We start from the raw sequence: 12,994 nt of genomic DNA, 5'->3' as shown, positions 1-12,994 counted from the left end.
GAAGTGTGGCAATGGAACTGTAGGGGGTTTCGAAAAAAGAAAGCACACCTCCAGCAGTTTCTAGCCTCCTCTTCTAATCTCCCAGCTGTCATTGCGCTTCAGGAAACTCACGGACTAATCAGCTTTCCAGGTTATAATGTTTATCAGAACAATAAGGTCTCCCGGCCCGATACGGCAATTCTTATGCAAAAGCACCTCACTGCCAATCACTCCCAATTCGACAGCGTTGATATAGAGCACGATTTTCTAGAAATTATTCCTCGCAAAAATAATGCACCTGGCCTTTACATTCTCAATATCTATAGTCGTCCACAAGACAAACATCACCGCTTTGACTCCCTTTTCGCTCAAGCTATTGCCGCTGCCACCCACCACCCCCTCCTAATCCTTGGAGATTTCAACGCACCCAATCATTTGTGGGGTCACTCCGTTTCTACTCCTAAGGGCAGAGCCCTATGGATCCACATACAAGACCACAGACTCACATTACATAACGACATCGATGCACCAACCAGGCTAGGCAATAGCGTAGCTAAGGACACCTCCCCCGATCTTACGCTTACACACAGAATCCAACACGTCACATGGCACAACTCACAAGTTAACCTCGGTAGCGACCATTACATCATTACCATCACACTACAATTCAAACACAAACCCTTTGCACCCAAACGCCTCAGCCTTACCAATTGGGACAATTTTCGAGAGGCCCGCCAGATATCAGCTCCCACAAACATTCAAGACATTTCAGAATGGGTTCAGCAACTACACTCAGACGCCCAGACGCACACTACCACTCTGCCCCCCGAAACCGCTCTCACTACGGTTGATTCCAAGCTTCTACACATGTGGGAAGCCAAAGAGTCTCTTCTCAAACGGTGGAAGAGGCAACGGTTCAACCGAAAACTAAGACTCCGAATTGCCAAATTAGACCTCCAGATCCAGGAGTACGCCACGCAACTGGCCTGCCAGCAGTGGGGCCAGGTATGTGAAAGTATGCATGACAACCTCGATAACAAGCGCACATGGCAACTCTTGCGACACTTATTAGACCCTACCACATCGCGCACACGGCACAACCATAGCATAAACAAACTGTTACATGCACACAAGAACAATCTCAACGGATTCTTCGACGACCTCCGCCATAAACATCTGCCTCCCGCTCAGAAGTATGACATGCCAAAATATACTGGCGAACCCAACGAGCTACTTAGCGCCGCTATCACGGAAGCAGAGGTTCGCCATGCCCTCGCCACCCTGCGCATAATGTCAGCACCAGGCCCCGACCTTATTAACAACAAAATACTCCGCAATCTAGACGACAACTCTGTCACAGCCATTACGGCGTACTTCAATCACTGCTTTGACACAGGCACCCTCCCTAGCTCGTGGAAAGATGCCAGGGTAATTTTTATCCCAAAGCCAAACAAACCACTCAACATTTCTAATCTCAGGCCTATATCACTAACCTCTTGTCTAGGTAAAACACTCGAACACGTCATCCTCAACCGGCTTAGTAAATACATGGAGGACAACAATCTTTATCCATCAGAAATGGTAGGTTTTCGAAAATCTCTCTCATGCCAAGATATCATGCTTCGAATGAAGCATGACATCATTACACCTAATAGCAGTCTAGATACGCAAGCAATTCTCAGTCTGGACCTCCACGGAGCTTTCAATAACGTTTCACATTCCGCCATCCTCCGAGAGCTTAATCTCATTGGGGTTGGCGGAAAGACATATGACTACATATGTACCTTTTTATCCAACCGTACCGCAACGATACACATAGGCACAGAGCAATCCCTTTCATACGATTTAGGTAGCTACGGCACGCCCCAAGGCTCTGTGCTGTCCCCTTTTCTTTTTAATCTTTCTATGATGCCGATGGCGCAAGCATTGCGGTCTATTCCCGAGCTCAAATTTTCACTCTACGCCGATGATATCACTCTTTGGACGACTGGCGGTTCTGATGGAGAGATTCAAGACACCCTACAGGCCGCAGCAGACGCCGTCGTGGCTCATGCCGGGGCTATGAATCTCACATGCTCCCCTCAAAAATCCGAGCTGCTGCTTCTACCATCCCACCGGGGGGCAGGAAAACACATGTCTAGTATAGAGGTAATCCTAAACCACATCCCTGTTACTAGAGTGGACAGGCTCCGGGTGCTCGGTTTACACATTCAAAGCAACCGGCTCAACACATATACCCTACATACACTCCACACCACAGTCGATCACACCCTGCGCCTTCTAGGGCGAGTCTCCAATAAACATGGCGGACTAAAGGAGGCCGAACTTCTCCGCTTGATTCAGGCCTTCGTCATCAGCAAGATTACATTCGCAACACCATATCTACATTTCCTTAAATCAGAATCAGATAAGATCGACACTCTTTTACGCAAAATATATAAATTCGCTCTGGGAGTCCCCATACGTACCTCCACTGAAAGGCTAATGCTTACTGGAACTTTCAACACACTTACTGAACTCACAGAAGCCCACCTCACCTCCCAATATAGCAGACTTTCTAACACCGCAACAGGTCGGCACATTCTACAAACTCTTTCTATCACTCCGGCACCCATCATCAAGACTAAATACACCATTCCACATCACATACACGAAAACCTCTGCATCCCCCCACTTCCTAAAAACATGCACCCTGTGCATCACAAACAGCGCAGGAGGCAGCGAGCAAAGGCTCTCCAAAAACAATTCTCCACCTCTAAAGACGTGCTCTATGTTGATGCCGCCGAATATGGGAACAGAAATCATTACGCAATATCAGTCATTAACTCTCATGGCCAGGTCGCTGCGGCCGCCTCCATTCCTGGCTCTTCCTCGGAGGAGGCGGAGGAAGCGGCCATAGCCCTGGCCCTCACAATTCCAAATTCATCAGTTATCGTTAGCGACTCCAAAGCAGCCATACATAACTTCGGAGCGGGTAGGGTCTCTAAGCCAGCCCTTTCTCTCCTCTTGGCCCATCCTTTTCAGCAAACTGTGGCATTAATCTGGACTCCCGCGCATGCGGGCCTTGCCGGAAACGAGGCGGCTCATGCCTGTGCCCGAGGATTTACTGTCCGGGCTCAGGCATCAGATGTGTCGGACCTCGCCATGGAGGAGGCACCGTTTACAGCGCGGGATCGACTTATTACTTACCACGACATCTGCGCACACTACCGATTAGACCGCTTAACCTTTCCGCCACTCATGGGCAAATCCCCGCGTAGGTGTGAAGTTCTGTGGCGACAGCTGCAGACTCGCACCTTTCCGTCCCCTTACCTCCTCCACCGCATTCATCCCGCCATTTACCTTTCTCCCTCTTGTAAATTCTGTGTCTCTCCCAAAGCAGACTTAAACCACATCATGTGGGGGTGCCCTAAGCACCCCCTTCCCCCTTTCCTTAAGCAATTAATATCTAGTGAGGAGCAGTGGGAGGCTGCCTTGCGCAGCTCCAGGCCCGATCTTCAGGAGGCCATCCTGGAGTGGGCTGAGAGGATGAAGGAGGCCTACTTCAAGTAGTTCCTCCCCCACCCTCTATTCCATTGCCCCCTTCCCTTTAAAGAGGGATAAATAAAGTTTTTCATCATCATCATCATCATCAATGACGGCCTTTCACCCACACCACCTTAACCAGCACCAATGCTTGAAAGATAGGGACATGTAGAGTCGCCTAGATTTCTTGAATTGGGTCCTCGCAAATGCCGGTGCTTCACCGGACTTTTTGAGCAACATCCTGTGCACAGATGAAGCCAATTTTCGAAGAAATGCCCGGATAAATCTGCATGATGCACACTGTTCAAGTTGCTCCAATCCACATGGGGTAAAGCGCAATTGGCACAAGTACCAGTCGTCATTCATTGTGTGGTGCGAAATTTATGCCTGTGCTATAATCAGGCCAATCTTCTTCGATCACATACTGGCTGGACAGCGTTACGTGGACTAAATCCTTGGAGGAGTGTTTGATGAGTTTCTCAGTGAAGTCCCGCTGTCACGTCTTCCACTTCTGTGGCATCAGCAAGATGGGGCATCCACACACAACAGTAGCCGAGCACAACGCTGGCTGAATGCAACTTTTTATGCGCAATAGATTGGAAAGCATGGGTCTGTAAATTGGCCGGCTAGGTCACCTGACCTCTCTTCACTCGCTTTCTTTCTTTGGGCTTATGTGAAAGATTGTGCTTATATGATCAAGATGGATGCCAGATTAGCTCAAAGCAAGGATAACGGATGCCTGTCGTAGAGTTTCAGCGTTGGTCATCAAGATAGCCACTGAACATATGATAAAGCGGTCTCATTACTGCCTAGCAGCAGAAGGAGACCTATTCGAACGCGTCCTCTGGGCAGCAGCTGGTGATCAACGGGGCTTACGAATTCATAGGCAATAAGGGGAAACTGTAATCTGAGTTTTCTTTTCTTTTTTTTTTTATTTCTTTGTGGAGGAATCCCGATTGCCAATTTACCTCATTTAGAAGCGACATATTTTCTTTGTTGAACACATCAGTTTTGCCTTTTCTATAGATGTGGGTCGCTTCTCAGTCTGTTTGTTCCGCTTTTATTTTTTGTCACGATCCTGTTTTTGAGCACGCATACACTTTCATGAAAAATAAAACTGTCACTTTAATTTGGTTTTAGTCTGCAGCAAATTTCTGGCGCGAAATATAGCTGCCCGCGCACTCTTTTGATGAGGTGCGAGCGGAGCCGGGATCTTGAAACATTCCATGCCTATTCCATTGCTTTTTGCGTTTCGTATGCAGTCAGAGTGGCGCTTCGGCTGCGTTATCAAGAGGATATTTTACCTATGTGATCAGAAGGCCTTGAGAGACGTATAATAAGTGTGTCATAGAAATGAGAGGAAGAAATAGCTGCGAAACACAAAACCTGCTATTGGTTCTCTTTCCGTACCATTATCAAGGTGATGTGCTGTCTCTTCGGGTTTGCGACAGGCACGCAGTTGCCTTCAATCAAAATATTTAAGGGCGTTGCTTTATGATGTGAGTGGAAGCGCAGCTACATAGTATTTTTTATATTTCGTGATGTTTCTTTGCCAGTAAGAAAAAACTACGCAATTAGTATGTTGCTGAAAACACCCCAATTAGATGTCATGTGGGGGTGCCTACAGATGTCCCATTGACACTTTGATCATTAGACAGCACTTCTTGAGTTAGGTAAATAATTGCAATTACCGAGATAAATCTCCGTAACAAAAAAATTACTGGCGGCTGGAGTAACGCTGTTGGAGCACCCAACGTTATTAGACTAGCTTCAGTTGTAAAACTTTCCACCCGTGCCCTTACAGCCACTGTGACAGCCGCCAAATGGCAGCGCCATTCCATCGAGCTCCACTGCAGATGCCTCGCCGCAGCCTTGGTGCTCGGGTGGACAGGCAGCTTGCGCTTGTTTCACGCTCGCTGGCGTTCTCCCTGGTCCGAATTAGTGATACCATGAGAAAACGGTATCCACCTACAGCAATAAGATTTATCGGGCCAGTTGGTTCATACTGAAAGAAGGGTAAACTGCACGAAAGGAAGAAACGCATGCAGCGAAGCACAGAAGCTGTGTTTCTAAATGTGTGTTTCTTCCTGTCGTCTTAACGTTTCACGTAGTTTAGGCTCAAGAGCCTGAAGATCTGGCCAAAGTGCGTGATTGTAGGATGATCTTCATCCCCAACGAAGCTTCTCATCACGCCAAAGAAGCACTACAAAAAGAAAGATGAAGTCAGTCTTTGAACAGACAAGCACCCCCCCTCCCCCCCCCCCAAAAAAATAGACCTTTTCACTTCATGGAGATGGTTAACCAGCGAAGCTGAAATGTGCGGCCTCCGTGTTTATCACTGGGTTAATCCCGAAGGTTCATTAAAGTATTTCTCAATTATTAGGTTACACGCACAATCGGATGCAACGGAGAGAACAACGTCACTGACGGTATGCCCGCAGTCCGCCGTTGTCGCTTGCGTTCGATGTCTCGAGTTTGCTCAGCGGCGTAGTTAGCAGCCTTCGCCTGCCATTTGCCGCTTGTGATTCTTCGAAATGAAATTTTTTCAAAATTAAATCTGTCCGTTGCGTAACACAACAAGTGGCTCATACTCCCTTAAGCAATGGCTCATGCCCCCGTAAATGCGGCCTCCCCTTAAACAACGACAGAAGTGAAATTCTACGCTGCAGTGATGAACTGCAACGCAGCCAGCTGAGGATGACGACAAACGCGGGAGCAGTGGCACGAGCGCGTGCCATGGATATCGCAGGGAGTTCCCGGTTGGCACGAGGAATCGCTCTGTTCCATGACGAGCGAAGCGTCGCATTGCTGGCAGCACAGAAAAAGTGGCACACCGAACTGTCGGCATCGTTCCGATAGGCTCCTATGCAGCCAGGTACGCAGCACACCGGCATCGTGTGCTCATATTCTGAACAAACTCGGCAACGGCTACAGTTTCGCGGATGACATGCTTGCTGAAATTCGCCGTCAACAACGAACCACAGAATACACCAAGGCTGCACCGCGTGCATAGTTCAGCCCGCCTTCGTAGCCGGCTAGTGAGAAAGTGAAGCTGGGCACGACTGCAGCGCCATGAAGGCGCGGGCGGGTGGCGGTTCTGCGCATCAGCGCCGAGTTTTAAAACTGAAGCTAGTCTAGTAATGTTGGGAGCACCCTGTATAATTCACTCAGTAATCGAAATGAGGCCAAGTCGGATTCACTCGAAATCAGAATCAACAGCAGTCATGCGCAGCAGCGCTTATAGTGTGGCTCACAGAAAATAAAGAAACAGAAGAGAGAGAGGGTGCTGCAGTTTTGCCGGAAAGGCCAAGCAATATTAGTGATAGCCAAGTATACGACAATTACACAAGGAAGATTACACCATCGAGATACGCCAGATTCTTGGTGGTGGCGCGAGGGGACTCAGGCTGTGAAACTGAACTGCCTCCTATGAGGTCTTGTAAATTCTCATATTCTTCTATTGTCCGACAGGTGACCGATATATATATATATATATGAGGTCCGGAAAGCTGGTCGGCCGCAAGCTCCCCTTCCCCCTCCCCCGGAAAAATAAAAACTTTCCACCTATGCATACAGTGCACGCTAATGATTGTGTGTGCTAAGTATTACATTGCTACGCACCGTGGAAGGAGCTGCAATATTGAACCAAAGCCCTTTTGTCCTCCTCCTTGCGGGCACTGCGCTCTCAGCTGGGGAGGTGACGTATATGCACATGTATGTGCTCTGACATCGCTCATAGTGACACATGACTTTGAGAATGATTCAAGGCAACATCTGTTATTTGTGTAATCTGCTGCTTCAGTTGGTTAGTTATGTGGAGTTTTATGGTGCAAATGCAACTGAGGCTATGATGTGCCAACCATTTGTGTTGCTTCATTAGACGAATTAAAGTTTATAGAGATAATAAAACACATAAACCGAATGTCTGCACGTTTTTGTTTTACTACAAACCGTAGCAAGAGAGATGTACTTCTGTTTCTTCTGCTTGTTTCCACATTGTTCAGCCGTGCGTACAGACAATAAAACTATGTCATTTTCTACTGTGTTCCAGCATGCGATCATGCTCTGTGATCCGCTTGTGTCTGCCTTAGTGTTTGTGTGGCACTGACTTGTACAGCTAGCCAGGTGTTTTCATGTAAAGCGTGCAAAATCATGCACTGCGTGAAACAAGACAAATGGAACAGCTTGTGCGCGACATTGTCAGTGGAAGTGCGCCACACAGCAAAAAAAAGGGGGGGGGGGAGGAGAAGAAGAAGGCAGGGCCTGTAACGTATACATCACGTGATTCTTGAGCTTCAGTATGGGAGAATGCAGGGAAGGAATTTCACTTGTGGAGACTAGAAGGGGCCAGTGGAGAAAGTGTCTTGTGGCGGTGATGCTCACCTCCTGAAATCATGGATTCGTGGCATTTAAATATTTCTGTCTCGGCTATTAATGAACCAATTTGAAAAACTCTTGCGGTAGAACGCTCTCTAGAGGCTATGTAACAACTTCCAGCGTATAACCAAAATATTCCATGTGGCCTGCTGAGGTTTGGTAAAAAACCACAGTCCGCAGACAGCATACACTGCTGTGAACATCTCGGCCAGATATTGCAGTTGGCACTGTGCATGCAGCTTGCAAGCGGAGCATGAAATCACCTTTTTAACAAGCGCTCTTTTTTCAATGGAAGTACCCGCCGCTGTTGCTTAGTGGCTGTGGTGTTGAGCTGCTAAGCACCAGGCCACGGGTTTGAATCCCAGCCACGGCAGCCACATTTGGATGGGGGCAAAATGCAAAAACACCCATGGGCTTAGATTTAGGCAGATGTTAAAGAACTCAAGGCGGCCAAATTATTACGGAGTCCCCCACTACTGCTTGCCTGATAATCGGATTGTGGTTTTGGCACATAAAACCCCATAATTAAAAAGAAAAATTAACTTTTCAGCAGAAGCCTTCTCCTCACTCTTTTTGGGGCGTCCATATCTTCTCTAAAGCAGATTCCCATACAGTGCTGCTGTTTGGCCAATAGCTGACATCACTCAAGAAGGGTGTTTGGAGCAGTGCACTTCTTTTTACTGTTATGGCATAAATTTATTGACGCAATTTAATAAACCAGCAGAAGTAAGCTAAAATCTGTGTTTGGAATTTTGATTAAAAATTCCATACTTCTGAAAATACGACTATTGTACTATCACTCGGTCGCGTGGAAATAAAACTTTGGCCACACTGCTTATTAGTGTCGTAGTTGTTGGTTGTCGCTAATTTCTATTAGTTTGAACACTCAACTAGCCTTAAACCATGCGAAACTTAAGGTCAGACCACATGTACGCTTGCCGCAGGTGCTAACTCTTCTACACACTTGGCCAGATGCCTCAGCAGACCTAGTGCGGATGTCAGCCGAGCTGGTGCAGGAAAAAGCTGGTCCACACCACATAGCACAGTCGGACTGGAGCACGCTGTGCCTCTAGCGGCCAGTCATGCGGCAATTTCGTGTGTATAAGCGGGCTTCTTTCACACTTAGAAAAACACTTTTATGGATCATGTATTGAGCAACAGAAAGCTGTATTGGGAGTTTTTCATGTTGCTCTACAATTTTCTCATTGGCAGTTTTCATCTAATTATAATATTTGAAAAATTGTTCAATTAAGACTAATTATGTAATTTGGCCAAATGCAAATAATAATCTGAGTATCTCCAAGTGACAGCAAACGATATTACCTTGGTTCTGTCCAGCTATGTGGCATTTGCATATATTTAAATCTTTGTGCATGATAGTTGGGACAGCCTGTATATACCACATGTAATCGATGAGGTAAAACTGCAAATCTCTCTTAATTGATAAATTTAATTTTACACCTGCTAACATTGGTATTAGCAATCCAACATCATTAGAATACTTGTCCTTGCAATGTCCACTGTAATGGTTGAGAAGATACATCTAAAATATTTGCTAGAGTTAAATATTAAAGCATAGTTGTGTTGTTTTTACCTATAATTTTTTATTTGCAAATTCATTCACATTCCTTGCACATTATTCACACATTCATTGGCACACTTTATTCCATTTGGTGATGTCCCTCGTACATCCATCAGAAATCTTATGTGGAGGTTAATTAGTGGGTGTGCCATGAGTATCGAGTCATTCAGCATGAATATTCCTGTAAAATGTGCAATGTTAGGACCATACTTGGATGGCCCACAGATATCCATAGCTATTATTGTTGCAATACCTGGAGCTTGCAGCTGGTGCTAAAACGTGTTTGCAGAAAGTATGTTTTATTTCTCTTGCAGCTTTGAATATTGCCACAAATATCAGCTGGAAACATCTGGTTGGAATATAATCAGAAAATTAAGTTTTCTTGCAGTCAGTGCAAGGGTACTTGTGCACTGTGTTGTGTGGGGAAGTAATCACAAACACCATTTTTTCATACCTTTGCATTAAACCCTTCTTGGCATTTTTATCTGTGTTGTTGTAGTGTTCTTTTATCTCTGAATGTTCCTTGCATATTGGCTCAAACTTTGCACAGGCATTACAGCATTGACGCAGCGTAACTGTTGACCACTAATTAAGAGCGGAGCATTAACCTATTTAAAACACTAGAAAGATCTACCAGCCAGATTTTATTGATTTTTGGTGCTCAGTGACATTCTCATGCAGTAACTGCATTGTGAGAGTTTTTTTAATTGTCCTTGAAATGCTTCGATGATGCACTTTATCAAATATGCTGGGCCTTTATGGAAGCAAACCTAATGCAGCTCTTTGAAGGTATGTTATATCATGGAACTTCCTGAAACCAAATTCTTTCAACAAAGGGTCAAACCATACTGTACAAGTGCCTAGTTAATTTATGATGGCCAAATTGTACATTTTATTGGCAGTTATTCTTTCTTAGGGAGATCTTTTTTACTGTTCACATGTGTGTATTTGTTTCAATGATGGTTGAAACATTTGACATAACTGGCGGTCTCTTCTGCTATTACAGTCGATTTCTATTTCTGCAGTCCTGTTGCATTGTTTGCTTGGTGCCATCTATAAAACCAGTCATTTCTGTTAAAATTTTCTGAGCTATCATGAGATTAGGACCACCTCTGGTTCCTATTGGGTTACACAACTTTTGTCATATTGCTCCTCTTGCACACAGCAAAGAAATGGGCACTGTCTTTGTTGCTTTCTATTTTCTCTCACTTAGTTTGCAGTTTGTAATAGAATCATGCATATATGCTCTCTCCTTTCAAAATTCTTCATAGAATATTGAAATTTTAAAAACTTATTGAATTTACTGTGACATAACTCGCTATTTTTTTACTGTGAAGACTAGTGCATCATCATCTTTGCTGGCAAGAAAGAGAGCGGAAGGAATAATAACGTTGATTTAATCCTTATTCTTTTTTTTATATTTTCAACAGTCTGTGAAGGTTTCTTAATCAGCAAACATTTTTTTTTTTTTGCCAAAATAAAGGTAAAAAGCCATCATATGTGTTAAGGGAACAAGCAAGCCATTTAGCATGCACAATAGCCCAGCATACTTTATAAAGTACAACTGCATTAATTTTGTTGCAACACTTTAAAGTTGCATAGTATATGAAGTGTCACACATTTATCATTTAGTATTCCATTTTTTGTTCTAAAACTTGCACAAAAAAATGATGTTCGGCAAGCATGTACTAAGAATGATGAATAAAGCTGCACACCTAGCAGTCTCTGCTCTCTCCAGTAATCTTCCGAGTATCGCTATTGGCAATCCTTGTTCAACTCTGAAGTAGTTAAGCAATTCCAACAGACTTTACACCCATACCAAGAGGCCCACAATGCCTTTATGTGAAAGAGAGAGGAAGTAGAAGGAAAAAAACAGAGTGTAGAGGAAAGAGAAAAGTATGGAAGGAGTATAGGATACAACTCGGTATGGTAAGTGCAGTTATAAGTTCCACAGGTATGATGTATTATGTAAGCATAGTTTCTCAGGTCGCATCAAAGACATCATACAGCCAACAAAAAACTACATAATCATCTTTGCAAGACCCTTTGCAGCAAAATTATGTACTAAGGAAAATTTTTCTTTAAATATTTAGAAATAAGAATGGTGCTGTAATTTCAAAATTATACAGGGTGCTATTAGGTTAACAGGTTATTTCCGTGGGGTATTACGGGTGAGTGAAATGATAAATGTGGGGGCATAAAATGTAAGTGTACGTTAACAATGCTAGTGTTGGCTTGTGTGTTCTATCCGTTTACTGGTGTACTTCACTTTTCAGAAGGCGGGCATGATTGCCACGGGTAGCCCCTGCCCTCTGTGCAGAGATGAGTACCTTGTCGTTCACCACACTGTGAGTCACTGAACCAAAACTTTTGTTAGGTTTGTTGCATTTGAAACAGTTCTTATTTCTGAGCTTAAGGGACAAAAAAAAAAAACGTAAATCAGTTTAGACTGACAATGTATTCCTTCAAAACTCTGTTTTCATTAATTTCATGGTAGTAGGTTTAGTAGCAGAAAAGAAAATGATGGCCAAACATTTTTTTTCACCAAAACCCTAACGCTATTATGTCTGTGTGACATCATGGATTTCAAAGTGTTTTCTCATGTTTAGAGCCTAGTGGCACAGTAAACTTTCTTGAAATTTGTAAAGTTGAGGCTGTCGCTCCTTTAGCATGGAATGTAGCCAACCTTTACTGGTAGTAGAAAATTAGGGGCTCCAAGCAGGTGCTGTAATATCCATGACATCACAGCAAGCTGTTGTGGGAACTTCAAGATAGCGTCACTACCTGTCTTCATTTTTTGTGTATTTTTTGTTTTCTGGCTTGCCAAACCTTTTCTCATAGTAAGGGTGGCTTCTTTAGTATTGTAAATGTGTAATTTACTAACATACAGCTCAACTTATCTTTCTCTTTAGTGTCTCTGTAAAACGTGTGTTATTTTTTTTTTCCCCATGTGAGAGAAGTATTTGAGTGTATAAGCTTCAGTCTATAAATTTGTTAATGCTGCCCTTGGTGAAATGCTGTATGAGTTTGTTTTTTTTACCTAGGATGCATCTGTGCTTAGCTTGGTTTAGTGGTTGCATCCTAGTAACATACATCTTGATTGAAGTACTAATTATTTGTGTAAGGACCTGGCAGGCTAGACTTCATGAAGTTTTGTAGCAGTATTTGAGCTTCACCTTGAGTAAGCTCGCATGATGTCTACACTGTCATTTTAGAAAGTCTTGGTAGATGATTAGTTGAAATGCACCCATAAAAGTAGATAAACTGTTGTATACAACATTTCTGCCATGTGTGTAAGTCGAAGTCTATTTGTCGGCCCTTTGCAGTTAATTTTATCGAAAGCATTAGTTTTATTTGTACAAAGAACTCAGTTCTTGGACATTTGACATAAGAGGCTTATGGCAGAATGTAGCAGCATCATGTGAGAAACCCTAAGGGGTCTTTAGCAAGCAGGGTGAACATCCATGTGAGTGATAAATGTTTGGAGTGTAAATGTTTTCTTTGTGCTTTTGCATCCACCATACACCTGTA

General features: G+C 44.1%; 1 protein-coding gene across 1 annotated transcript in view; it reads left to right on the top strand.

Moving 5' to 3' along the window:
• Positions 1–12,994, top strand: part of mRpS18B (mitochondrial ribosomal protein S18B) — a 37,941-nt gene that overhangs the window by 10,609 nt on the left and 14,338 nt on the right. Inside the window, exon 4 of the mRNA XM_065434469.1 lies at positions 11,740–11,811. Within this exon, the coding sequence (XP_065290541.1) occupies positions 11,740–11,811 (72 nt within the window). The remainder of the gene's footprint in view (positions 1–11,739; positions 11,812–12,994) is intronic.

The sequence above is a fragment of the Dermacentor albipictus genome, chromosome 1 (genome assembly GCF_038994185.2).
Source record: "Dermacentor albipictus isolate Rhodes 1998 colony chromosome 1, USDA_Dalb.pri_finalv2, whole genome shotgun sequence".
NCBI classification, from domain to species: Eukaryota; Metazoa; Arthropoda; class Arachnida; order Ixodida; family Ixodidae; genus Dermacentor; species Dermacentor albipictus.
The sequence above is the reverse complement of the archived record's forward strand: the minus strand, read 5'-3'. Positions and strand labels throughout refer to the sequence as shown.